Source organism: Pyrgilauda ruficollis, unplaced genomic scaffold, assembly GCF_017590135.1.
Source record: "Pyrgilauda ruficollis isolate IOZ18807 unplaced genomic scaffold, ASM1759013v1 scaffold35, whole genome shotgun sequence".
Taxonomy (NCBI): domain Eukaryota; kingdom Metazoa; phylum Chordata; class Aves; order Passeriformes; family Passeridae; genus Pyrgilauda; species Pyrgilauda ruficollis.
The window spans coordinates 1694983-1722758 of NW_024524934.1; the positions used below are offsets into that span (position 1 = coordinate 1694983).

Consider the following 27776-nt stretch of genomic DNA (forward strand, 5'->3'; position numbering starts at 1 on the left):
CCGCGGCCGCCCCCAGAGGCGGGGGGGGCGGAGCCTCCTTCGCGCTCCCGGCCCCGCGCGCGGGGTTCACTTCCGGCCCCGCGTCTCCCCCCGCCCCCTCCCAGCGGCGGCGGCGGCAGCGAAGGAGTTCGGAAGTTCAAAATGGCCGCCGCGGCCGAGCCCGAGCAGCGACCGCCCGAGTAAGGACTGGCTGGAGGCGGGGGGAGGCTGCTCGCCCTGGAGCTTTGGGGAGGAGGAGAAGGGAGGTGGAGGGAGAAGCGCGGGCGAGGGGATTGGGGCGGCGGGATACACACACGGGACGGGAACGACAACAAGCGGCCCGGGTGGAAGTGGTGAGGGAGGAGGAGGAAGAGGGTATGGAGAGGAGGACGAGGGAAGGCGGCCGCACCGGGGGAGCGGGGCTGCTGTAGGTGCTGCTGGCCCCGCGGCGAGGCGGCCCTGCGGGGCCCGGGGCGCTGGATCCGCCCGTGGATTCGGGAGGGCCGCGCGGGGGGAGGGGAAAGGGAAGCGGCGGCGGGCGCGTGTCCCCGGGAGTCCCGCGTGCGCCTTCCCGCCCTGCTGGTGCTCCCGCCGCCGGGAACCGGGATTGCCGCCCGCGAACCGGGTTTGCCGCCCGCGCGGGGGACGTGGGACAGAGGGACGTGGGATGGAGGGATGCGCGTCTTCCGCGTGGCTGCGAGGCCGCTGCCCGCCCGGGCGCGCAGGGCTCGGGCATCCCTGAGGCCGATCCTTGGCGCTCCCCGGGATCCCCCACGCCACTCAAACGTACGCACACGCCCACACACCCGCTCCGAGCGGCGCCGGGGGACTCCGGGCCCGCGGGGCTGCCCTGGCGCCGCCGAGCGCTGCCCGCCCTGCGGCGAACCCTCCTCCCTCCTTCCCCCGGGCCCCGGCCGCTCTCGCGGTGTAGAGAGTGCCCGTGCTGGTGGAAGCAGAAAGTGATTTGTTGCCGCCAGCCCCTCCTTCCAGCCCTCGAAATGACTGGCAAGTCCCGGCTCCCGTTGGGAAGCGAAGATCGAGCTGCCGCCTCTCTGCCGGAACGGGGTTCCCGGGCGGGCGTTTTCCAGGCGCCTCGATTTGTGCCGTGGGGTTTGGGTTTGTCCGCGCTCAGGAGCTCGGGAATCTTCTGGAAATCCTGCTGGGAGTTAACGATCGCTTGCTCTATCGCTCCTCTTTACACATTAATATTTTAGCCATATAAACTGCTGTCTGTGTCTTTTTCTCCTTAAAGAGTTTTGATTTGAGGTTTGATTTTATTGTTTATCCTGGGAGTAGAAAACAGGTGAGGAAGAGCAGTGGGAGTACACGTGAGCCATGTAGAGTGCATGGGCATGAAGAATAGCTTTTAGTATTGTAGAGAGAAAGTTAAGTAATGAGGTAGAAGCTGATGATAGGAACCCTGTATGAAGGAAAAGATGGGTGAAATCACTGCACATCCTTATGAACTTTCTGTAATTCTTCTCTTTGAATTCAAAAATAGGAAAAAGTAGGGCTGTAACAAGTTCATGTCACAATTCCTATTTAAAGCCATTAGCACCTAAACATGTAGACATGCCTCATCACCTTCTGAAATATTCTTACAAAGCTTTTTCATCCATGTCATTATATCTCTGAAGCATTTAACAGAAGTAAAAGTTTATCCACGGTTTAATGAAATTACTTGAAATAAATAGATCCCTGTAGATGAAGAGAACTTGACCTGTTTCTTGCACGTTAATCAATCCAATGTTATTGTTGAGTTACAAAGACAGCTGGCAGTTGTATTGGCAGCCTGTAGTGGCCTGAGATGCTGCTGTGGTGATGTGTCTCGTCTGGCACCTTAGCTGCCAGCTGGCTTTTCCAGAACTTAAGATGAGGTTATTACATAACTCCAAAATACATACAACAGCAAAATAACTTTCTTAAAGATTTTGGTGTCACTTTGTGCTGTCAAGAGAAGGAAGACTTACCTGGAACAGCTTGAGCAGATGTGATTTGTATTGTATTTAATATTTTTATAATGTCTTGAAGTACCTTTAATGTGCTAACTGGGGACTTACCCAGGATCCTGAATCCCAACTAAAAGAAATTTGAGGGGCACATAGTTCCCTTAAAATTCTCATTGTCACATTTCCCCGCTTGTGGCACAGATAGACTTGCTCAGGATGGCAAGTCCAAGTTGAAGAAGTTTTCCATTTAACGCTTCTTCTTTTTTTAGTTTTTTTATAATGCCAAGTGCAAGATAAAATAAGCTCTTTTTAAGCCAGTTTTTCCTCCTTTGTTCTGATATTTTATCATAATGGTGAGGAGTGTCAGGAGATAGCAACTGAGAAAAACACCTTTCTGTGTGCCTTGAATAAACAGAAGTAGTAATAAAAACATAAAAGACAAGCAGCGTTCTGAGTTAAGTCTCTGAATATTTTATATTACACCTTTATTTACTAGTACAAGAATTTGCCTTAACTCAAGCAGGAGAGAGTAAATGTGCAGTGCTTGAAGATCCTGTCCTTAATTAGAAAGACACTAATCAAATTCATAGCGAGATGCTGTCCTTTAGGTCTGGCTTAGAATGCCTCTAATACATTTATTGGATCAGATGATCGATCATATTCTTCAGAAACAACTGAAACCAGTAGAGTTCAGAAGATAAGTTCCACATTTCTGTGTACGTTCACCCCCTGCTCCCGGCTGTCGTGTTTGGGGGAATTCTTTTCACCTCATGAGGCTTAGTATACAGCAAAGAGCTATGTTTAAGTTATTAAAGTGGTAACTAGTAAATTTCACAGCTGTTGTTTAGATGGGGTGATTTGTAGAAAGGTGAGCTCTGGCACCTGTAACGTTATTTCAAAAGGCAGATGTCTGTATTAACAGACAGTAAATTAATTGGTGTTCTGAAGGAGATCAGGAGGTATTTGCTAAACACTGTAAAAACCCCTCTTGCTAAGCCAGTTTCAGTGGCTATGGGGGATAATACAAGGGAATATGTAACATCAGGACTGAATTTTATATTTTTTAAAGTTACTATTTGGAGAAATTATCACTAATTGAAAATACTCTTCGAAGAAACACTGTATATCATTATTTTAATAACCTGCTGCAGACTTACTTTTGGCTGTTTTGGTCGATGGCATTTTACAGGTGTCAAGATTACCACATTTTTTTGAAGATACTAATCTGCTGCATGCTATCAGAAAGCTGCTCTGAAATTAGACTTCCTTAATTTTTCCCATTCCTCAATAGTGTTTCCTGTATTACATAAATAATATAAATCTGTAAGATTTATATTTCCTAACAGGTGTTTACACTTAGAGAAAAAAATTGCAGCTAAGAGAGTCAGCTCTGGATGAGATTTTGCAAGAAGGTTTCATAAGGTGGTCAGCATCATACCTTGAAATAAATTGTGATCTTTGGAGCACAACTGTTTTCTGCCACTTGAAAATACTTGTAAAAGGCATAGCTTGTGTTAGGCATTGGAGTGGAGCAGAAAGTGACGTAGATGATGATGTACTGACAAAGAAATACTCAGCACTGTTGTATGCTGTTAACAGATAGGTCAGAATTGAGTGTAAAGGGGGAAGTATTGATTCCATCCACATGTTTGATTTTGTCAGTGCATTTGCTGTCTGTTCTTTCCGTACTATTTCCTTCTGCAGCCATAACTGTCTGTTCCTGAGGAAGTGTATCTGCTGTTATAACTTACTTAAATTAGTGGTACATTTTTAATTCTCCCAAAGGTAGGTGAATAAATGCCAGTTAGCTTCTGTCATAAAAGGCTGCCTATTTAACATGAGATAAAGGATTACAGTGAGTTTATAGTACTGATCTCTTTATTTTTTGCAGGGTTGAGGATGCTGAGGCATCCGAGAAAAGTGTGAATGAAGAAAATGGGGAAGTGTCAGAGGCAGACCAACCTCAGAACAAGCACAGCAGACACAAAAAAAAGAAACACAAACACCGAAGTAAACACAAGAAACACAAACATTCTTCAGAAGATGACAAGGACAAAAAACATAAACACAGACACAAACATAAGAAACATAAATGGAAAGAGGTGGCTGATGCCTCTGACAAAGAAGATGGACCAGCTAAAAGAACTAAAATTGATTTTTTGGCTCCTCTGGAAGACTTAGAAAAACAAAGAGCATTGCTGAAAGCTGAACTTGAAAATGAATTAATGGAAGGAAAAGTCCAGTCTGGGATGGGATTAATATTACAAGGTTATGAGTCAGGATCTGAAGAAGAGGGGGAGATTAATGAAAAAGCACGAAATGGAACAAGACCTACAGCAAAGTCAAATACTAAGGGGAAATTAGAACCTGTGGACAATAAAACTAGTTCCAAGAAAGCAAGTAAGAGTGAATCAAAGGAAAGGACTAGGCACAGATCTGACAAAAAGAAAGCCAAGGCAGGAGTTGATGGAGTCAAAGAGAAGACTACTAGAAGCAAGTCAAAAGAAAGGAGGAAATCCAAAAGTCCTTATAAGAGAAGTAAGTCTCAAGATCAGACAAGGAAATCTAGGTCTCCAATACTTAAGAGGAGATCTCAGGAGAAAAACAGAAAGTCTAAGTCTCCTCCAGAGGATAGAAATAAGGCTGATGATAAAAGTAAATCGAGAGACCGCAGAAAGTCTCCAGTTGTAAATGAAAGCAAAAGCAGAGATCGTGGTAGAAAATCTAAATCTCCAGCAGAACTAAGAAGCAAATCCAAAGATAGAAGATCACGGTCCAAAGATAGAAAACCTAGGAGATCAGAGACTGACAAAGAAAAAAAGCCAATTAAATCTCCTTCTAAAGATGCTTCTTCAGGGAAAGAAAACAGGTCCCCTAGACGACCTGGCCGCAGCCCAAAAGGGAGAAGCTTGTCTCCCAAACAGCGTGAAAAGTCAAGAAGAAGCAGATCTCCTCTCTTTAATGATCGTAGATCTAAACAAAGTAGATCCCCCTCTCGAACCCGCTCTCCAGTTAGAAGGGTGAGGAGTAGATCTGCGGAAAGAAAAAGAAGAGAATCAGAAAGGAGGCGTCTTTCTTCTCCCAGGTAACTTAAAGGTGCCATGAGCCACCATAAAAATGCATTACGGGATGAGCTATCTTCTAATTTGGAGTTTATCTCCTCATTTTGTTCAGAAAATTAAAAGGTATTAAAAAAGACAATCATATATAAGTACATTATATCATGATTTTCCTTTGTATGTATTCAGATTTTTTTAAAGACTATTCTTCCCAGCTGTCAGATGTGCAAATTCATCTTGTGGTTGTTGAAGTGCTAAGTTATTTCCTGCTCACATCCTTAATGGGATCAAGTGTTATAACTGTGTTCTCCTTTTTATTGCTGGTTGGATTCAGAATTTGGCTTCTGTTTTGTTTCTTTGTCACTAGTTCTGTTGCTTTCTGAAACTTCTGAGTGAGAATCCTCTTCAGTGTTACATATTAGTGTTGGCTAAAGTGGGTCATTAGCCTCTCTTTCCACTCAAAAAAAGCCCTTATGATAGAGCCAGTATGTGTGAATGTAAGCCAATTTTCATGTCAAGATGTCCTTCTCAGAGTATTTTTTTTTCTTCAAAATATTGTGGATTTTCATTTGCTAGCAGAATGGTAATGTTGCTTTGTTATTGGACTGCCGTATGTAATTATCATATTTTGTGTACACTTAAAGGAGAAGAATGGATGACTATTTATTGTATTGGTGTAGTCCTGACATTTTCTTAAAAACACAGATTTAGCCTATGAAAGCAGTTACCTTGAAATTTGAAAGCTAATAATGCCTGGGCAGTGAGTTTCCAAGAAGAGAACAATATAAGTACGCATTTTTTGAAGTTAATTCATTGTCTATAAGAAGTTTAGGAGTCAGAAGAGTTCAGCATTGGATAATAAATAATTTAAAACTTTGTATTGGGCTTTGAGGTTCACCCAGTTTGAAAACTAAGAAATATGAATTTAAAATTAATTTGAACCACAAAGCTTAGTGAGTAGGCACCTAAAAATGTGAAAGTTTCAGCCTGAATCACTGAAGTTTACTCTGGTATGGGGTATCTTTGGGTACTTTGGAGAGTGGCCCAGTGATGCTGACCCGGTCATGCAAGTTTTGTAAATGCTACCAGTTTATCTGGCTGCTTTCTAGTGATTTAGGAATGTATCTGCCCAACCACTGAGTTTTTCTGGCATAGTAGTTGACTTTTCCTCTGCAACGTTTTGCATCTTTCAGTTTTCATTTTTCTTGACAGCTTGCATTGCAGCCAGCTTGAATTGGTTGTCTAGACACTTATTTCAAGTGATGCATGTGTCTAGAATTTTGCTGTCAAATTCATACTTCTGTAACTGCGTGGTGAGCAGCATGTGAGTGGGGGACTACTAAAATTTTCTGCCTGGAGGTGTTTGCAGATCAGCAAGAATAATCTTTCCTTGTAAGACATCTGAATTAATTCCACCTGTGTTCAAGTTTTAACTACTTGTAGTTACTCAAACTGCCAGAGAATTTCAGGAGCTTTAATGAACCGTTTTAACAAAAACAAAAAAACCCAGTCATTTCATTTTTCAAGTTTACTTCCAGTGTTCTGATCTTGTAAGACACTTCTCAGGTCTTTGACTGAAGTTACTCATTATGTGATGTTACTATGAATTTTTAATCATCTTCCACTTTTTATCTCACCCTGTCATCTCTGAACTAATGTATTTTTTGTAACAGATATTTTGATTAGGTTCTGGCAGTACAACGACTCTGTTAGTCAGGTAGCCTGGAACTCTTAATCATGTGCCTTTTTATGTAATATTGTTCAAAGGAACATAATATAAATTAATTGGGCTAAAGGTATTGGCCTGTTCCAGCATTTGAGTACAGTAATTCCTTGTAGAAACTGCCAGTACTCTGCACATGCATACATTTTCATTTTACCTCACTCTTTACTATTTTGCATCAGTTCTGTGTGTCTGGTCATTGTCTATAGTTAAGGTAATTGAAACTGATGTAGCAGTCTCAAAACAAATTAAAAAAGTCGCAGAATGGGTGGAATTAGTCTTTCAGACCTAAGATGTTTTGTTCATTGATGAGATGTAACACGCACCTGTTACTCCATATTGTTCCAGCTTGATTTTTAAAAAAATCAAAAATAAGGAGCAGGAAAAAAATAGAATAGCAACATTTCCTTTGAAATAGGGTGAAACTGTTTTCCAGTTTCTAATGCAGCCTCTTTAGAGTAGTTGTTAAATTTGGAATTTATATTCTTTCCAGTTTTTGACTGACCTCTTGCTGTCATGCAGTTAAGCTTTTTAATCCCATCAAGGTTTTTTTTTTTTTCTTGAGTAATTGTGAATCTGTTTGGGCAAGAATAAACAAATTTTGAATAGTGTATATAGTATCAGACTTGAATTATTTTTTAATTTGAGAAGGGATAGTTTAGATTTTAGTTAAGAATTCTAATTTTCATCTGCTGTTTTTTAGATGTGTGAAATGTTGAAGCCCTGCAATTGTAGTGCCCAAATTGAAACAGACATTGTCACTACTGTGAAATAGCATGATCCTAAGCCTAAATTTCAGTAGCATGGTGGGAAGTTGGTAAAATAATTCTCAAGAATAATATTTTGGGGTTTATGTATTGTTTCAGTACTGTGTCTGGTAAACATGAAAACAGGCCACTTTTTATGTAAGACCAAAACACAAGCTTTGTTTTAAAACCTCTCTTAGCTTCGTGGTAGTAATTAATGAGCTGTTTCCAGGCTTGTCCTGAACTAGATCTTTACATGGGCACACGTTTCCCAGGGTGGGGAGAGACACACAGGAAGGGCAGCCAGCTCTGCAGCCTACTTTTCCATCCCTCCCTCTGAAGCCCATCTGGTGGTCCCTCACCTGCAGTAAAATTTTTCAAGTGAGTTTTTAGAGGGAATATTTTTTTTTGTTTTCATCCTGCTCCTGATTTTTACTATAACTCTCTTCCTCTGTTTTAAGAACACGGACCAGGGACGACATTTTGTCTAGGCGTGAAAGATCCAAGGATGTCAGCCCACCCAGCAGATGGTCTCCATCCAGGAGAAGATCTCGGTCCCCCATTAGGAGGAGATCTCGAACACCCCTTCGACGTAGCCGATCTCCCAGGAGGCGGAGTAGATCTCCTCGGAGGAGGTAAAGACACCCTGTGTTGTTCAGTGTATTTTGTAACATTTAACAGGAGGAATAAGAATTGCTATCATATGTATAAAGAGACCATGCTATTTTTTTTGGTCCATATTAATATGTGCTAACACAGTTAAATTAATTTTGTCCTCCGTTAATTAAATTGTTTTATTACTTGGAATCATTTAGTGTCTTTATGTTTTCTGAAAATATTTTCCTTCTTTTCTTAAAAAAAACAAAACAGCCCCCCAGCCCAAAATCCAAATCTCTTGTTCTTATCAAACAGGGACAGAGGCCGGAGAAGTAGATCTCGCCTCCGAAGGAGGTCCAGGTCACGTGGTGGCCATAGACGTCGGAGCAGAAGCAAAGTTAAAGAAGATAAATTTAAAGGTAGTCTTTCTGAGGGTATGAAAGCTGAACAGGAGTCTTCATCAGACGAAAAGTAAGACCATATTTCTCACTTACACTTATTATTTATAATCTGCAGTTCAGTTGATACCAAGAATGAACTAGCATTTATCTTGATGGTGTAGTTTTGAGTTGTCACCTAAAACCATAATCATGTCTTTGTACTTGCAGTCTTGTCTAATTAGTGTTGTGAGAATCTGAAAAACTTTGGAATATGCAAAAAATACCAAGACCTGTTGGCTAGTGAGCAGACCCCTGGGGAGGATATATCATTAGGTTTTTAAATTCAACTTAATCAGTATCTTGTGAAAACTTTTGGTCTGCTTACTAAAGCTTACTGCTTGAGGAAAAGCTTTAATAGCTGAAAGGATTAACTGCTGCCTGCAAATTGTGTTCATAATTCCTAAACATCTGCCTATTCAATTGTGCAAGAATATGCATTCTTAATGAAATTATTAAGGAGAAATGATGCTGCAGTGAAAAGGAACAAGGATTTTTTGTTTGTTGTCTTTTAGAAGAGGGCTGTTAATTGTTTGCAATTAAAAATAGAATGCAGAAAGTCCCAATGAGATACCAAGAGATACATTTTCTTTGTAAGGAAATGTAAATATATGCAGTGGGATACATTGCATTGCTTTCTGAGTCACTTGAACAGCTATTGTTTAATATATTTTGTGCTTTATATGCCAAGTAACTGCACTTGGTAAAATTCAGTAGATAATTGTATGTTTATGAAGTTATATTAAAAAGTCATATTTTTGTAGTCTTGAAGACTTTGATTTGGAAGAAGAGGATGAAGAAGCAGAGATAAGACAAAGGAGATTACAGCGGCAAGCAATTGTTCAGGTACATGGTTACAGGAACTAATTCTGTGTTTTTAGTGTAAAATGTCAGAGTAATGGAAGGCTCTTTGCCTCTTGCTGCATTACAGTAGTAATTCCTATTGCTGTATTTTTCCAGTTCATTGTAAATGTTAGTCTCTCTTAAATTCTACACTTCTATTGTCACATCATTGCTTTTAAAACTGAAGTGACTCTTCTGTGAGTCATTTTTGCTATAGTTAAACATTGTCTGGTGGTCTTAAGACATGTTTAAAATGTTCTTTGGTTACCTTTATGTGCAGGTTTTCTCAGTAGCTGTTCACTGATACGATAACATCAGTGTAACAGTAAGTTATATATCAATTAACCTAACTGGTCAGTTTGTTTCAAGTAGAAGTCGTCCTTGTCAATTTCCAAAATTATGTAAAGCCACTGTCATGGTGTCCTCCCTAAAAACACATGTGAATTGCATGAACTTCTTACTCCAGTAACAAGGTAACAGTAATCACAAGTGCAGTGTGTGATCGAAACCCCTGAAAGAAGCTGTGGTCAGAGGGGGTGTCACTGTACAGTAGGAGTCAGCTATCTCTTTTCATAGGTGGGATTTGGCACACAATTAGAACATAGCAAGCAAAATGCTGTAGTGTTTTTATGTAGTATCAGGTACAAAATTACTGGCTTTGATGTAGTGCTTATTTTAAATAGCACTAAAAATACTGTTCCTGGTTTTGTGCAAAGCCCATTGTAAAGTCCTTCAGAACTATGACTGAGCCAAACCATATAAAATCTTTTTAAAGACTGGTTGCACCTGATGTTGGTGCAAGCTGGAAGCAAATTGCAGAGCTGAATTCCCTAAATGGAAAAACCTCTGCTTGTACTATTGAATAGTTCAACCTAGACAACTGGTTGGTAGCAGCATTTCTTCATCTTGATTTTTACCTTTTGGGATAGGAATTGAGATCTGTATAATTTCATAGTACCTCAGGGTGACGAAGATTGTAAAGATGATGTTTGAAGTTTTTTAATACTTCTGAAATTTTTCAACACAAATGAATAAATAGGATTTATAGTTCACATAAAAAAACCTGAATCTAAAAGCTACTTTTCTGTACCATAACACTAATAAAACTGGGAAATATCCTAGAATGTAGGATATAAAATAAGTAATTTTTCTTCAAAGAGTGTGTTTCAATGCTTGTGCACCAGGATGGTTTAGTAATAAATTTGTTGCTGATGACATTTTGTTGTGCATAACTAAATAGTTAATATTCAGTAATAATCTGTTTTTACAGAAATGTAAAGACCTAAAGAACGCACTTAAATATTTCAGTCTTATGGTCTGGACTGTGGTGCATTGTGACAAATTGAATTTTCAGAAGTTATATTGCATTCTGAAAATAATCTGTTGTCTTTATAGACATAGGTGATTATGAAAGTAAAGATTAACGTTTTAGCTGAAAGCTCAAACCATTGAAAGGGTGGATATGAAAATGTTTAAATTGTAATAAATTGTAACAGTGAGATTAAAAACTAAATTTCTTTTCAGAAATACAAAGGCCAGACAGAAGACAGTAACATATCTGTACCATCTGAACCAAGCAGCCCTCAGAGTAGTACACGTAGTCGCTCAAATTCTCCTGATGACATCCTAGAAAGAGTTGCTGCTGATGTTAAGGAGTATGAACGGGAAAATGTGGACACATTTGAAGCATCAGTGAAAGCCAAGCACAACCTCATGACAGTTGAACAGAACAATGGTAAGAGTCTGAAATCTCTCAAGTGCAATTTATGAAAACTCAGACACTTGGCTTAGTTTACTTACATACTTCCAGACTAGGAAGTAGATTGACTTTTTGGATGGAATTTGGGAACGTTTTCGCAAATATTATGGTACTTAAAACATATCATTAAAATAAATCTTCCTCATTAGGAAGGATAGTATCAGTGGAACACGGTCTTTATATTTCTAGTAACTCTTAACGCAATTTGTGCTTTACGTTTGGAAGAGCAAACAAGGATGTCTGTCTATATGGCTAAGAATTACCCTTCCAAATTTTTCTTTTCACTCAGGCAAGTTGTTTTCTTAGAAGCTTAGTATAGTCCTAGACGTTGTTTTGTGAGGGTTGGAAATTATGCTCCTTTTATACCTTTTATTGGTCAAAGCTACTGTGACAGAAGAATATCCATGGGTCTGTAGTAAATTAGAACGATTAAAGCTTTTGAGGGTTATTGCTAGTAAGTCCATTTTAGCAGCATAGCTAATTGCTGAAATTGGTATTTTCTTGCTCTTCCCCCCATCATGTACTCTGTTGTACAGCCATGTTGAAATGAAATAAATTTTGATATAAAACCTGCCTTTTGCCAGCTGCAGCAAAAGGAACATGGTAGATCTGCCAGCACACCCTGCAGTATTGAAAGTCTGCTGCTTTTTTTGTCTTTTGAAAGTGGATTACTATACATCTTCCAAGTCGGGAGAGGTGTGTGCAGTTGCTGTGTGCTTGTGTTTGAGCTAGTTTAAGTTGCTCTGGTTTCTCCCTACAGTTTAGTTGCAATAGCAATGTTTAAAGAGGGCTGTGGAGCCTGCCCAACCCCTCCGAGGGAGAGTTGCAGTTAGCTTGTATTTCATGTCGTGCGCCACACCTATCTTTGGGGGCTAAATATGCTGTCTCTAGTGTATGCTTCTCTTCAAAGTAATAAAGCTGCATCTCTCTGGGACTGCTGTACTGCTCTGTAGTTTATCCTGGCGTTCCCTTGAGCCGTATGTTTTCAGATTGTTCTCCTGCAGCATCAGTGAAAAGAACTGTTTTAGCGCTTTCTTTACATACCACAAGTGTAGGCTTATTATGTCTGACAGACAGTGTGTTTTTCCTAGTTTGTCAAAGCATGTACTGCTCTCTAATTTTGTCTATTAAAGAATATGAAAATTTAAGCCGTAGCTACATAGGCATTTACATAGGCATGTAAAAAAGGTTTTAAAAGTTACATTCACATCTGGCTGGTAGGATTCTGGGTTGGAGGTGGCTGTAACACCAGTGGGTTATCTTCTTCTGTAAGAGTTAATTTTTATTTCTATCCTGACCTCTTATAGGGACAAAGTAGTAAGTTGCTAAGAAACTAGTTGCTAGAAACTCACTGTAGCCCAGTACAGGTAACTGGAGCAAAGGAAAACTTGAGGAGGTTTCTAGAAGGGTCTGTAGCTCAAAACTGTGGTATAAACTGCCTCCCCACAAGTGTCAGGTGACAGGTCTATACCTTGAAACAGTGGTATCAGCATGCTGGATGATTTTTTATGCTGTCAGATTTCAGTCTGGTTATTTGGTATGGAAGGGGTTTGTGCATCATGAGACCTGAAGCTTCTGAGCTGAATTAACTGTTTGTTTTCCTTCATTGCATAGTGAAGGGAGGCTCTCCAATTTACCATGTTCATGGAGTGCTGCCATAATGTGTACATGAATGAAATAGTTTGAAGTTTGCTTGCTTTTACTAATGTGTACTTAATTTATATTTCTTTGCTTTTATCTTATCAACCAAGTAAAATGTCTTTGGGATGTAAAGATGATTAAAAGGTGAGAAAGGGATAATCTTGCCCATAACAAAAATGTTTCTCTTTAACACAATAGTAAACATTGTGTTTGGCAAAAAGCTGCATACTGGGTCCTTTTTAGCAGAGTTGGAGAAAACATTTTCCAAAGAAAGAATTTCTGGGCCTTACAACTTTGGCTTTTAGTAAAATATCTTGTGATTAGCAGAAAAGCCTGAACTTGTGTATTGAAAACATTACTGTATTTTTTAATATATACACATAGTAATTTTATAGTTCTTTCTGTATGTATATAGTCATTATTTGTAGGGAGCATGTAAGTATGTAGATTTTTCCTTCTGCTGTGCTTACTTGAAAGCTATTGCACGTAGTTTTTCAAGGAGGTATAAAATTTTTGAGTTGTTTGAAGAACTTAACTAGTCTGAGTTTTATATTCTAGAATGTGAAATTATATTTGCTAGAAACATTAGTAGAGCTACCTGTTTGCCAGTCTGTTTACTGATCTTAGACTATGTTGTAAAGATACCAAGTGCCAAATTATACTGGCAACAGAGTTATCGTTTGACATCTTTTTCATGTTGAGTAATCTGAATTTCATTTTAAGGTTCATCTCAGAAGAAGCTGCTAGCTCCCGATATGTTCACAGAATCAGATGATATGTTTGCTGCATACTTTGATGTAGGTAATTCTTGGAGATGAAATACATGATTTCTTTTCTGCTTGATTTTTGTTAGAGTCACTGTCTCTTGAGGGTTGTGAGAACTTTGATTTGTAAAAGCACGTGCTACTAAGTGACTTGTATATTCTTAATCTTTTGGTCAGCCAAGGCAGGCAGAGTGCTTCTTAATTAGTATTTCAGTGAAATAAAACCTGCTGAAATTAGTGGCAATTTCACCAGAGTTAGCAATTTGGGAATTTACCTGCTGTTTGAATACAATGGCACACAGTAAAAACATGAATCTATTTATAAGTTCAGCTTTTTATTATTGTTACTATGTTGCAGTGTTCTAAATACGAGTTTTTTCCAGAGATTTATGTATGGTTAATTAAAAAATGTGTAAGATACTGTAAATGGCTAATGATGTTATGTTGGAGTTATGTGGTGGTTTGGAGATTTTTTGGGATGAAGAGATAGATTTCCTGGTGTTACTTTCTATGTTGGAGTTATGTGGTGGTTTGTTTGGAGATTTTTTGGGATGAAGAGATAGATTTCCTGGTGTTACTTTAACACTTTTTCATTAACTTTTCTCTAAATGTGCTGCAATGACCCTCAGATATTGGCAGTCCAGTGACTACTTCTGAGACTTTACGTGCCATTCTCTGTAAATCCTCTCAATTGCTGCTGATGCACAACACTGAGAAATAAGAAGAAAGTTCTTGTCTTTAGTTAACTTTAACCAAAATTAACTGGAGAATTTTGATGGCAGATTTATCATAGGCTGTGGTTTTACTCTAGTAACACTGGTATCCCTCTGACCTGGAAAAAGATGAATACTTGAAGGGTAGTGTGTGTGTGAAGGGTGCATTTTTAAAAGTTCAGAAGTTACAAGTGGGGACTTATATGGCTTGTAAGTGAGCTCCCCCTTCCAGAAACTGGTGTTCAATTAAAGATAAACTTTACTACTCACAGTTTTGAATTTGTGATTAAAATATTGCCCAGTCTGTTAAGAGATGTCACCAGCAGTTGTAGAAGTGTTATGGTAGTATGTATAACAGTATGAAAAAAGTGGCATGTAATGAACAGAAATTCAAGGCTTAGATAGTTGTGTTTTCCTTGTAAACTGCTGAACTTTTTTACTATAAACTTTTATACAGTAGTAAATAAGTAATCTTACTTAGATAGTCCAAAATGTGGACTAATTCTAATGTGACTTACATAAATTCCTTGTGAGTATTAATTAAAACTTTGCCCATTTATGTTTAATAATAATTATGTTGGTTGATCTCGTCCTCTTTCCTTGCATCAGTCTTTAGATGATATGTTATAACATTAAGTTGTTTCTCTCTCCTGCAAGATAAGTGTGTTTATATTGTGGAGAGAACAGTTTTTCAGTAGGGAAAAGGGGCTTTGGAAAGTAAACATCAAAGAAAAATATAGAGCACACAAGCAAAGCTGTTACTTTTCTTTTTATTTCAGAGTGCTCGTCTAAGGGCTGCTGGGTTTGGAAAAGACTTCAAAGAAAACCCCAATCTCAGGGATAACTGGACAGATGCAGAAGGCTATTACCGTAAGTTGTGTTTGTCTATCTGCAAGGACAGAAAAGCACAGAGGGTGCTGAGTGAAGCTCCTCATTGAAATGTTGTTCTAATGTAGATCTATCCCAGATCCCTCTCTGAGTGTGTAATGTAATGGATGAAACAAACATGCAGGTCTTAACCTTAACCAGTTTTGAAAGGAGTCCAGACATAGAGACTCACCCTTTGTTCCCTATAATTCCCACAGAGCTAGGTGATACAAAACATTGTACACCATGAAATTAAAGGATCTTGCTATTTGCCCTCATGTTTTGTAATAATAGAGAATGGTTTATTTTTCTTTAAAAGTTCCATGACGTAAATCCCTCGTAACTTGGACTTGCTTGTTTTTATCCCTCAGGTGTTAATATAGGTGAAGTTCTAGATAAACGTTACAATGTCTATGGTTACACTGGGCAGGGAGTCTTCAGCAATGTAGTGCGAGCCAGGGACATGGCCAGAGCAAACCAAGAAGTAGCAGTGAAAATCATCAGGAACAATGAACTTATGTAAGTAATGGGGTTTTTTGATGGTAATAAAGCATGTGGAGCAGTTGGAAGTTTTTCATGGTGTGATTTGAATCTCCCTTTGTTTCAAGTGAAGTAACAGATCACAGCTGTGGTTCCTGCCTTTTCTGCTAATATGAACCAGATAATGGGAAGCGCTTGAGGACTATTTATGCACACTCCTTACAGCTATCACAGGAAGAAGGGTATTTGCATTTTTGTCAGGCACTTTCTCATTTGCAAAAATGCAGGGAACAGTTACAGCAAGAAATAGGGTAACAGCTAGTTATGAGCCGTATGTTTCTTGAGATGGGAGTTGTGAACTGTAAAACTTTTGTTTTGATGGACCAAATCTATTTGACAGGCTGTGGGTTGGATCCTGCTCATCATCTGAAACTTATAAGAAGATCTCCTTGCATTTAATTTTTTTGTATATTTTATAAACATTTGCATGTATATAAGATACATAAAAAGAGATGGTACTCTCACTGTTGAAATACAAAAAAAAAGAGTTCATTTAGAATGAATGAACATTAACAACTAATATCTCTTAAACTATGTCATTTGAGGACTTGACTTTTCTACAGTACTTGTTTTCACCATCTGTTGCAGTATTTATACAGTAATTTCTTGTGTCCTCTTCTGTTAATGACAACTTCAATGAAAATCTTTTCCATGTATTTTACCTTGGAAGATTTAAAAGTTGTCTTACTGTGTGTATAACTGGATTTGTTTTAGTTACGTAAATAAGTATCCAGACATGTTTTAAAAGCAAAAGGGAGGGTGATAAGCTGTTTCAGTTTGGTGTGTTGTGTAGGTAATAAACTTGGATGTGTAATTGAATCCATAGTCAGTTCAGTTTAAGTCTTTTAATACTGTTGTATGTGGTGAAGCACTTTTTTAAACAAGTGAACTTCTCAAGTGAGTGCTGTTTGAAATTTGTCACATTACAGGACAAAATCTAGTTTTAGCCTCAGATGCTACTGAGAGTGAGGAAAAGATCAGTAGGTTGCAAGGTACAGTGAACATCCAGGAATTAAATAAACTTACCTAGTTTGTAGTCACTGACAGCAAACCATTGTTGGAATTTTGGTTTTTCAGCTGTGGTACATTAATTATTGACAAGACACTTCTCATTCCTGGATAATTATAGCCACACAAGTGAATGTTTAGATTTAAAAAAATATTAGAAGTTAACTGATTTTGTTTTAGAGTCACATTTCTCTGTTTTCAGGCAAAAAACTGGCCTAAAAGAACTGGAATTTTTAAAGAAGCTCAATGATGCTGATCCTGATGACAAGTTTCATTGTCTACGGTTATTCAGGCATTTCTACCACAAACAACATCTCTGTCTGGTATTTGAGCCTCTCAGGTAAGATGACATATGTTTGGGGCTTTCTGTAAAAGGTAAAGTACTACGGTGTGTTCTTTACCTGTCTGGATTTGGCTGTTGTTTTGGTACCTTGTTCTAGTGCCAAGATTCAAGAATGCAAGGAACTTAGAAACAAAAAAAAATTGTCTGTGCGCACAAATTCACAGACTACTGGACTATTTCTGATTTATTTTTAGCACTGTTGTGAGTTTTCTGCCTGGAAAATATTTGAAACAAGATAATGTATTAGAGATGGTTCATCTCTCTAGTGCTGCTCTTAATGATTTTGTGCGTATGTCAGTATTTTTATTAGTTTTCATAATTCTTCGTTTTAAGGGTTTGTTTTAAGATGCATTTCCAGAGAGATTGAAGAAATGCTGTATGTTCTTTAAAGAGTACACATACAGTAACAGCCTTAGTGAGAAAGTTGTTACAGTGATTCTTGCATGCTCGCTTTCTATTCAAGTAATTGAGCTCTTGTGGCAGGTTGATTGTAGATACTGTTTTATGGTAGATCAGATATATTAATTGCCTTAGTCCCCATTCCTACCTAGAGACATCTGTTGTTCAAAGTTTTCTGTGTATGTCATATTTTAAATTTTGCCATATTTGGGGTGAAGATAAGTTATATACTGCAACAATGCAAATTTTATGAGATTACTGTCATATTTCATTAATAAGCTGTAGAACAAATGATTATCTTGTGCTACACTATCTCTTGGTAACACACTTTTACCTTATTTATGTCCAGTTATGTTTTTGTCCTGGAATGATGGTCTTTTTATCTGCTGCTTAGGTCACCAAAAAAAATCTCCTCAGCTTTTATCTTTTGTGTGCTTTCTTTTTCATTTATTTCTGAAGAAAATTAGTACAATGAGTTTATGGTTGTTAAGAAAATGATGTTCATATGCAAATAAATCCTCTCATATCAATATTGATTAAAAATATGCTCTGAACTAAGTAAGTCCAGTGTAGTAAGTAATTACACAGCATAAGACAGATCTAATTGGCCAGCCTTTTTATTTCAATTCTGTAGCTCACAGAGTGAATGCTACATTTCTCAAAAAATATGTAAAGCTAATTGATTTGTTCAAGTTTGTAGTAGAATTTAGGAGGCCACTATCAGTTTTTCTGTTAAACTCTTACCAATTTTTTCTTTCCCCCTTTTCCCTTAACAGTATGAATTTACGAGAGGTGTTGAAGAAGTACGGGAAAGATGTTGGACTGCACATTAAAGCTGTGCGTTCCTACAGCCAGCAATTGTTCCTGGCTTTAAAACTTCTTAAAAGATGCAATATCCTACATGCAGATATTAAACCAGATAATATTTTGGTAAGTAACAAATAATTAAAACTTTTTTGCATGGTCTCTAGCTTAAAATAAAGTATTTGAAATTCACATAATTCTGTTAATTTAGGTGAAGTAAAATTTATTGAAAATGTTAAAGGTTCACCCTTTGATATATAATTATATTGTGGTATAAATAGTAAGAAAAAAATACTACACAGCATCTAAATAAAATCTTTTTCAAACAAACATTAATCTCCTTCTGTCTTTATAGAAGGCAGACTTTCCAAAGTAGGACAGTGTCTTACAGGAGAATTATTTGAAATTTTCTCATCAATAGTTGAGAGATATTCTTGCTTTCTGCAAAATGGAAGCAGGTTGTTTGAGTCTGAATGGAGCTTTTGCTTATGTGAGTGAGATGATGGGGAAAGGTCTTTAATGCCTCTTTTCTGGTAGGGCATGAGAGCTATGTCAGAGGGATCCAGTGGTTTCCTTTGGTTTTTTGGACATCATCCCTGTGACAAACTCAGATTTTTAATTTATCTAAAATGTTCTCGTATTACTGTCTCAGCAGTAAAATCTACTTTGTAAGCATGAGATGTGAATAATATGCTGTTTTATAAGTGGTACTCTGGATACTGGAGTTGCAAATCTAAATCAGGAAAATTTCAGTATCTGGAATGAAATCTAGGTCCACCAAGGATATTTTGTTATGGAAAAAGTATATAAAACTGACTTTTTTTTTGTATTTTGGAGGGTCTGAAGACATTAACTCTCACTTTCATTTTGAGCAAGCTTTATAATTTTCTTAGAATACAGAGAGGAAGGAACTTCCAGTTTAAAGGCTAAATGGTTTTCCTGTCTCTGACTTAAATGTGTTGTCACTTTTACAGTTCTGTTATCAATTCTGTCTACAAATAGTGCTAATGGATATTTGTGTTTAACTTGCAGGTGAACGAGTCTAAAACAATACTAAAGCTTTGTGATTTTGGCTCAGCTTCACATGTCGCAGATAACGACATCACACCCTATCTAGTTAGTAGATTTTATCGAGCTCCAGAAATCAGTAAGTACATTTTGGATTAGCTACATCTATCACTTAGCAGCAAGTGCCAGTATTAGTGGATGAAAATTTGACTTGAATTTATTCTCTAGTCTTAGCAAAGCATGATTCTGAGAATACGATGGCTGTCAAAAATTCAGACTTTGAGCACGTTTGTGTGACTCTTCATGTGTGTTGGTGATCAGCTCAGTGAGAAGTCATTCTGATGGGTTTTAGTTATGTTTCAATTTAGAGGTATTGTTCTGACTTCTTGGTTTTTGCTAATTTAAAGCTGATCAGTTTAGGTCTTAGGTAAAAACCTTCCTTTCTAAAATAGGGGTACTTCAAAAGCTAAAAGGTTTATGTCCTTTTATTGGTAGCGTTTTATTCCCAAGAAGAGCAGCACCAATATAGTTTACAAATCAGAATTTTTTCATCTATCTGCTTTTGTGATATTATATCAAAGTCTGCCTTTATGGAATTAACTGGAATTGCTCTGTTTCAGTTATAGGAAAAATCTATGACTATGGTATAGATATGTGGTCTGTAGGCTGCACATTATATGAGCTTTATACAGGAAAAATACTGTTTCCTGGCAAAACTAATAATCATATGTTGAAACTTGCCATGGATCTCAAAGGAAAGATGCCAAACAAGGTAAGAAAAATAAGTAATATAATATATGAAACTGCTCTAATGAACAGTAGAACATACATTCTTTGTTCTCCTGGAATTCTTTTTCTTATCATATAAATTTTTTCTTAACAGTAAATACTAGACTTTGCTCTGACTGTGTAATGTATACTGATTTAAAATCTTATGAAGTGAAAGTATACAGCTTCTTTTTCATAGACTAAGTATAAAGTGAAAGCAGAAACCTTCTAAGCACTGACCTGAAAAAATGCGTAAGTCAATGAAAGATACTGTGTCCTTTTTCTAAGGGTTTCAACTGTATCTTTGTATTCAATGTCAACATCTCTTCCTATCTTTTGGTATTTTTTTTTGTTAGTATTAAATTACTTATGTTAGCAAATTAATATACAGTGATGTTAATTGTGAAATGTGTAAGACACAGAGAACTTGCCTGAAACTCTTGCCTTTTCCTCATTTTCCAGATGATTCGAAAAGGTGTGTTCAAAGATCAGCACTTTGATCAAAATCTCAACTTTATGTATATAGAAGTAGATAAAGTGACGGAAAGGGTAAGTCCTCCATGTATTGACTAATCTATCACTTTTTCCAAGCTTTCTTACTACATGGTCTTTCAAATGTACCTTGGCTTCCTATTAGAAACAAGATTTTATAAGCTATTAGAAAGTCCTTTTGCAGCGGTATGGGCAGATTACATAGTTATAAAATGGCCAAAGAGATATTTTTTTTCCCCTGGGATGCAGGAACATGATTAAGAAAACTAAATTTAATCTGATAGATATACAGGGTATCTCCATATAATCTGTCCTTAAATTACTAATGAAAGAAATTGTGCCTTTATTTTGTAGAAGGACGTTTAGTATGATATGGTTATATTGCATGAGGTCACTATTAATTTTGGTATCATTTTGACGTATTATATTTAAGAAGAATCACAAAACAGTGATCAGATATGGGAACTTTACATGTAGACTTCCATGTTCTGAGTTATGGGATGTTAGGTTCATGTGTGAACCTGTGTTGGTGGCCTCCCCCTTCACAGTGTTTTTTCCACTCTTTTCTCTGCACATGACGATTTTATGAGGCTGTATAGGGGCAGGGTGTTGCTGCTCAGATACAAGACAAGCCTGCTGAAAAGCTGCTGCTGAAGCTCTGTAACAGGGATGGATAAGGGGTTCGTGCATTACTTCTGTTCTACAAGGCTACCATTTCTGTGTTTGTAGGAGAAGGTTACTGTTATGAGCACCATTAATCCAACCAAGGACCTATTAGCAGACTTGATTGGGTGCCAACGACTCCCTGAAGACCAGCGTAAAAAAGTGCACCAGCTTAAGGACTTGTTGGACCAGATTCTAATGCTAGACCCAGCTAAACGGATTAGCATCAACCAGGCTCTGCAGCACGCCTTCATCCAGGAGAAAATTTAAACCAGATGAAGAAGTTCAAAGGGTTTGATTAATTAAGATACAAAGACTGAAGAAATTTCACAGCAGTTATTAATGTATATAAACATAAATATTTCCCCTGCAAAGTTGAGGAAGAAATGATACATTTGAATTAACATCAAGGCTGATATTTCTTTTAGAAATGTTAGAGTAATTCTGTTTTGTGTCTTATGTGAAAATTTTCACTGTAGAACTGTTTTAATTGCCAAGACTGCACAAAAGTACAATGCTAATGTATATGGTTGCAGTTCGTATATATTATAAAAAGAAAAAAGCATCTGTTATAAAAAAAAGAAAGAAAAAAAAAAGAGAGCAGTAATACTGGGTGGTTGATTTGTTTTTAGCAGACTTGGCTTCATTTTTGTCTTTACAAAATGGCCAGCATAAATGCTGTTTATATTCACATTTTCCTAGGTGTGTGTGTGCAGGCCACAGCAGCATGCCCTTGGTGTAGTCAGTGCCGAAGGGGGTCTGTTCCTTCTTGAGCCTGCCCGCAGGGATGGTCTCCTCTTTTAAAGCAGGTTGTGTACAACTTTCAGTACACTGAAGGTAAGCTAACCCATCAACATCACCGGTGTTTAAGCTGTTATTTTACTGGAACAACTGACAAATGAGAGACAATAGCATTGTGGCAGAATTCCCTGCATGTTTGAGAAATGATCTTGTTTTATTTTCTGGCATTGCAACCGTGGCATAGTTACAACTTCTGTTCTGTTCATCACATTTAAAACTGGGAGAGAGCGCACTTGATGGATAGAGCGCCTTCAGTGTACTGTTTCTTATTACTTTAGTTTTTTTAATCAACTTGCTATAGACTTTGTATACATTTTGTTAAATACAGTTCACTATGACATAGAACCAATACTTACAGAAGAGTTTTCATTTAGTAAATTACATATGTTGGGATCTCATTCGAAAGACCTTATATCTAAAGGATAGATAGACAACATAATTTTTAACTATTTGTATGTCATTTTGAAAGTGTACTGCTTTATGCTAAAAGTGTTTCATTTGTTCATTGTTTTCATTATTTGTGATCATGTTGTCTTTCAATACAGGCATAAACCTTCCACTCTTGAACAAAGCAGCTGCTTTTTAAAAGCGGTAATTGCTTCTTTACCTTTTATTTCTTTTGTAAATGAAGCTTTTCTTTAAGAAATGTGACTTTAAAGTGTTGTCTCTTGCATAAAACAGTTGACACTTACTTATTGTAAAGTGAAGATTGTTCTGCTGCATGTAAAGTGGACCATGCAGATTTCTGTATGTTTTCAGTATGCATCATTAGATAATAAAGTCTTTTGTGAACAAGGCATTTGTAGCCATTTTTAAAAGAATCTGTCTTCAGTGATGGTAAATCAGGTAATTTGTAAGACCTGCCCCTGCATTTCCTATTAATCATTTAATTAAAGGGATTATTAAATGTTACGATCTTTGGGAGAGCTATTTGCTATATTAATTGGATATATAATTATCACTGCTTAAAAACAAAGCAAAAAACCCTACAGATACAGTGTCTGTCTGCTTTCATTGTAATGAAATTATTCCTGTAGGACGTGGGATTAAATTCAGGCTTTAACTAATGTTTGTGCTGTTTTTCTCACTTTTCCTTTTTGATGGTGCTGAAAGAGAAAAAAGGAAAGCGAGTCACAGGCCACTCAACGCCTACTCCATGGGTCTGATTTGCTGAGACACCAACTTCACCTTCCTAACAAGGTTATTTCTGACAGCATGTGTAGATAAACATTTAGCAACAAGTTAAAAGAGCTTGAGACAATTGAGTTGGTTATACAGGGTGAGGAAAACAGAAGCAACCTTTTCAGGTCCATACTGCTGTTTTAATGTTCTCTTTGACAATGTTAAAAAGTTCATCTTTTCATTTTTTTATTAGTATATTCCGACAGGCTGTGAAAACCCCACTGGTTTCACGTACTTTATAATACTTGGAACTAAGAAGGATTTTTGTATCCATCTAGGTACATAATGGCAACAGTCATGCACTCTTAGTGCACTCAAGAATGAGGAAAAATGCCACAAAGCAGGTCATTCTGCTGGTGGGGAATACCCCACCGAGGAGGTGTAATGAGCTAACTACGAAAACAAGCAGGAGATGGGTGGTTTTCTATACCTGTTTGGAACCTTCAACCTGTCTCTTCTCAATTTATATTGTAAAATCCCTAATAAAAACCAATCTCTCCCTATTTCTACATATTGAGGTATCTTTTTCATACAGGAAATGAAAGAAGTTAGCTTTCATGTTTAGTGAAACACTAGTTACTTGCTAGTTAAATACAGCAAGTGTAACTTGCACTTCTACAACATAGGCAGCACTTCTGAGGGCACTTTTACACAGATGTAGTAATAGCTTATTCTTTCTGTTGCTTTGTACTTTATTAAAATAGGAATATGAAACAATGAAATGAGTTGGTGATACAGAAACAAAGCAGTAGAAAAGATGCCCCTTAATGCCTACAGAATTGTTTTAAGCTGCTCTGGAGAAGCATAAAGTTGCTCGTTTACTTGTTCTTTGTGTTGTAGGTGCAGCTCAAAAGAAGATGAAGGCTACCAGAAGACATGAACAAAGGTTTCTGTCCTATAAAAGATATGAAATATACTCTTCATCTAGTTCTGTCTTAATCTTTTAGTTTCCAGCATTTCAATTTAGAAGTGATTAACACTGCTACATTACTGATAATTCCTGAAACATACTTGCTGTATTAAAATTTGTTACATAGATTGTTTGTTTCTGGTTGAAGAGATTTTTTTATTGCAATTAAATGGAGGTAAACTTACATTAGCATTACAATTACAAAAGCATTACTCTTTAAATGTAGTTTTCTTAAAATGATGGAATGAGCAGTACAAAATCTATTACATTTAGGAAAAAAAATGGGCCATTATATTTAGTTAATGTAAGTTTGTTAACCAGAAAACATTTAAGCAGGTGATGCACTTTTTTCTTTAACTTCAGTAGTTTCATTATTTATTTCAATTCTGTCAAACTTAATTATCCATACAGAGAATAGATGGCAGGGGTTATTTAAAAAAAAAAAAAGTGGATTTCAGTCCCCCATCCAGCTGATACTTATTGTTTACAACAGTAGAAAACTTTAGTTCTGGCTTCAAAAACCTCTGGACTTGAGGATTTTTTGACACTGTTAAGGCCCCTCTCCAGTTTTGGGCAGTGCCTGTCCCTGTAGCCTGAGGTCTCTGAGGAGAGGAGCTGTGGCTGCCACTACAGTCAGCTGAATTCTCATGGTTGTGGCTGGGTGCAGACAGAACAGCTGTGCAACAGAGTGAACAATTTCTCAGCTCATCTAGTAGGGAGGATAACTTAGCTTTTCCTCCCGAGCACAAGTTTTTAATTTATATCTTGGCTAGAGATCCTACATATAGAAGGTTTGGCTAAATCTATTGTACTGATTTCTGTTTCCTTCTCCCTCATGGTGACAAGGAGCTTCACATTTAACATACTCAGTTTTCCAAGCCTTCCGAGAAAACGAGATTCCCGCCCTGTGGAGTTAGAATGTGTTCTTATTACCTTGGTGTATACTACTTAGTTTAAAAATTAATTACTGTTCAAGAGTTTTTAATAGAAGATAATGATTCCTTTAAAATCTTTTTAATAATACTTTATCTCCATACATAGGGTAAGTGGCATTAAACCTCTGAAGAACCTTTATGTGTATCTTGACCCCCATACAGAAGGCAGACCAGACTGTGATACTGCTGGAGATAGAGGGATCTTCTACAGCATGTGTAAAATTGTAATGTGGGTGGAGGATGTTGAGATGTGGCAATTGCTTGAAATTAATAAACTATGCTTAAAACTTGCCTTCATCCTGTCTTCTGTTCTGCCTCCATATCCTACTGCAAAACTGTGAAATACATTTACAACTTTTAAATGCACTAGAAATTAAGTGTAGTTCTTTGAATGGGGTTGTCTCCTTAGGTATCAGAGGCATTAGAGAATCTCTGGGAAAAGTCTTCCTGAACATGTAAAATGGAGCTTTTGTTAGGTTGCATCTCCCATAGCTTTGGAAGCCACTCAGCACCAAAGATTTAATATGAATTCACTTTTATTTTTACTGTGGTTTTTTTTATCTTTTATAGCGAGGTGTTAACCTGTATTGAGTCAGGGGATGAAAGAATTGGATTGTATTGCAGTGAGGGGAAGCCATATATACTTACAGATTAATCTTTTTAAAGGAAAAAATAGGTGGGGAGTAGCAGCATAATGAAGTGGGAGGGAATGTATGTTTAATTTATTAACTTATAAATTATGTATCACATTATTAATTTAAGTATGTGTGGGTACAGAAGTGAGACTTACCACGTGTGCTCTACACTTCTGTGTCTTAGTTTTGTTCATTTAAGTATGTAGATAATTAAAACTTAATTTTAACTTGTGACAACACTTTAAATGTAAAACCTTAGCCTTCCTTCCATTATACATCTATTGAATTCTTCACAGTCTTAATTATTTCCTCATAAACATCGATTTTGATGATTGTGGCCCAAATATTTCTATAAAGTAGGTATGAGGAAATTACTTATAAAATAATGAAAACCCATGAATATTTACAAAGATGGCTTAAGTTACTGAGAAATAATTTTAAGCTTCTTATGGGAAGGTATAAACGAATGGGCTATATCTGATAGAGTAACTGTTGATGGTTCAGTCTCCGAAGTGACTTTTTAAGTGAGTACAACAAAAGGAACTAGGAGGGGTCCCTGAGGATACCTGAAGTACACCCCGTCTGAAAAATGGGACTGATAGTAGCTACCAAGACTAATAAGCAAAGGAAGTACGTACAGCTTTAAAAAAAAAATAAGTTGATAACAAAAGTTTCTGGGTACAAGAAGGCAGAGAAGAAACTACTCTTGATTGCCAGTAAGTGTTAAAACCCTAATTCTGTATTAGAGGAAATGGACCTTCTCAAAGACTCTTAGTGAAACTCTGACATGTTCAAGGCTTTGAGAGCCAATTTAAACCTGCAGCTACACTAGACCTTTCCATTTGGAGAGGCAGATCTGTCACAGAATCTGACATGGTATCAGGCACAAGCATAGTTTTTTAGAGGATGAAGTTGAATTCATTGGTGAAAAGACAGGTAACCACCTTAAGTAATCTGTCTTAGCAAGAAAAGGGTATTTAATAGTCTGAGTTTGACATTCTGCATGTTCACTTTTCAAACACCTCAACTGCTGATAGCAATACTCCTTGTGTAAAGGGGACAGCTCAGATATTCTACAAATCTTTCTCCTATGTTAAAGCTCATCCTAAAAATATTATCCAGATGAGGTACTCCATGTAAAACAACCTGACATTTGGGCTGCAGCTTTTCCATGGGAAAGAGCAAGGTTTTGCTCAACTAAAGGCAAGCTGACTTCCATGCCATGGTTACTTGAGTATCTACTAGTTAGCTAGGAAGGCAACACACACAGTTCTGTAAATAAGTTAAATCTGAAATGCAAAGAATGCCTATCCTTTTTCTCCCCGTAGGAGGCTTAAATAAATCTGGCAGAGCAAATTTAGGCATAGCCTTCTTTTTATAGAGAACATCCCGCACTCTCTGACAGGGTAGGAAATGGGTGGTTTTACGAATTGACCCAAATTGCTTTGTAGCTCATTAAAGCTAATATACCACGTCCATTCTTATTTGAAAGTAATTTGCAATCTATTCATGTTTATAAGGCCTTAATAAAAAACTGGAGCTGTGCTTACATGAAAATCCCAACTAATGCCTAGATCACAACCTTTTTTTTTTTTTCCTTGGGGGTTTTCTTTATAAAATTCCAGAAATCCTCATTTCCTGTAATAAATTACATAGGAGTTGAATACATGAAATTTATGACATCTCACAGACAATCTGCTCCAAAGACTGCAACTAATCCTGTGTAACCAACTTCCAGATTTGTTCCAGACTCCCACGAGAAGGTCCACACCCACTTTACCTTCTCATGCTCATAGGGCCAGGGGAGGCTGAGGACCTTTGCTGTGGTGTTCCTGCTGGATTCACAACATGGCTTTGATTTTCTAGTACACTGATCACAGAACAGAACAAACACGTAAACCAAGACATCAAAACACAAGTAACATCTAGGCAACATCTAGGCTTCCCTCCTGTTTCCCAGCTGCCCCTCAGTGACAAAGGTCCTTCCCACAGTCTGGTTTTGGTCTGAAAAGTGTTCTAGCTGCAATCTCATTTTTCCCATAACCATGAGCAGTCCAGTGCCTTGCGATGAATCTCCAGTGATAATACACTGGCCAGAAGAAAATAAAGTGTTATCAGGGTCTTTGTCTGCAATAGGAATGATAAAATGAAATGAAGCTTGAAGGGTACAAGGGAAATCTTGGTTTGGTGTAAGCTGATTTTGAATGCAAG

At 37.6% G+C, this 27776-nt stretch overlaps 1 protein-coding gene across 3 annotated transcripts; it reads left to right on the forward strand.

The window, feature by feature from the left end:
* Window positions 1-85: 85 nt before the first annotated feature.
* PRPF4B (pre-mRNA processing factor 4B) lies at window positions 86-25220 on the forward strand. 3 transcript variants are annotated; one of them, XR_005955777.1, is made up of 20 exons: window positions 86-179; window positions 3820-5013; window positions 7918-8091; window positions 8369-8524; window positions 9255-9336; window positions 10858-11068; window positions 13457-13530; window positions 14990-15080; window positions 15449-15596; window positions 16828-16965; window positions 18144-18297; window positions 19204-19318; window positions 19800-19951; window positions 20410-20496; window positions 21169-21446; window positions 21805-21939; window positions 22449-22494; window positions 23017-23103; window positions 23926-23971; window positions 25037-25220. XR_005955777.1 is itself a non-coding variant. In XM_041475370.1 (15 exons), exons 1-15 carry the CDS (start codon window positions 142-144, stop codon window positions 21370-21372), a joined length of 3018 nt encoding a protein of 1005 aa, XP_041331304.1. In that variant the 5' UTR covers window positions 86-141; the 3' UTR covers window positions 21373-22702. The 3 variants fall into 3 exon arrangements, 1 of the variants encoding a protein (XP_041331304.1); XR_005955776.1 differs by having other exon boundaries at window positions 21169-21939; XM_041475370.1 differs by lacking the exons at window positions 23017-23103; window positions 23926-23971; window positions 25037-25220 and having other exon boundaries at window positions 21169-22702.
* The last annotated feature ends 2556 nt before the right edge of the window (window positions 25221-27776 follow it).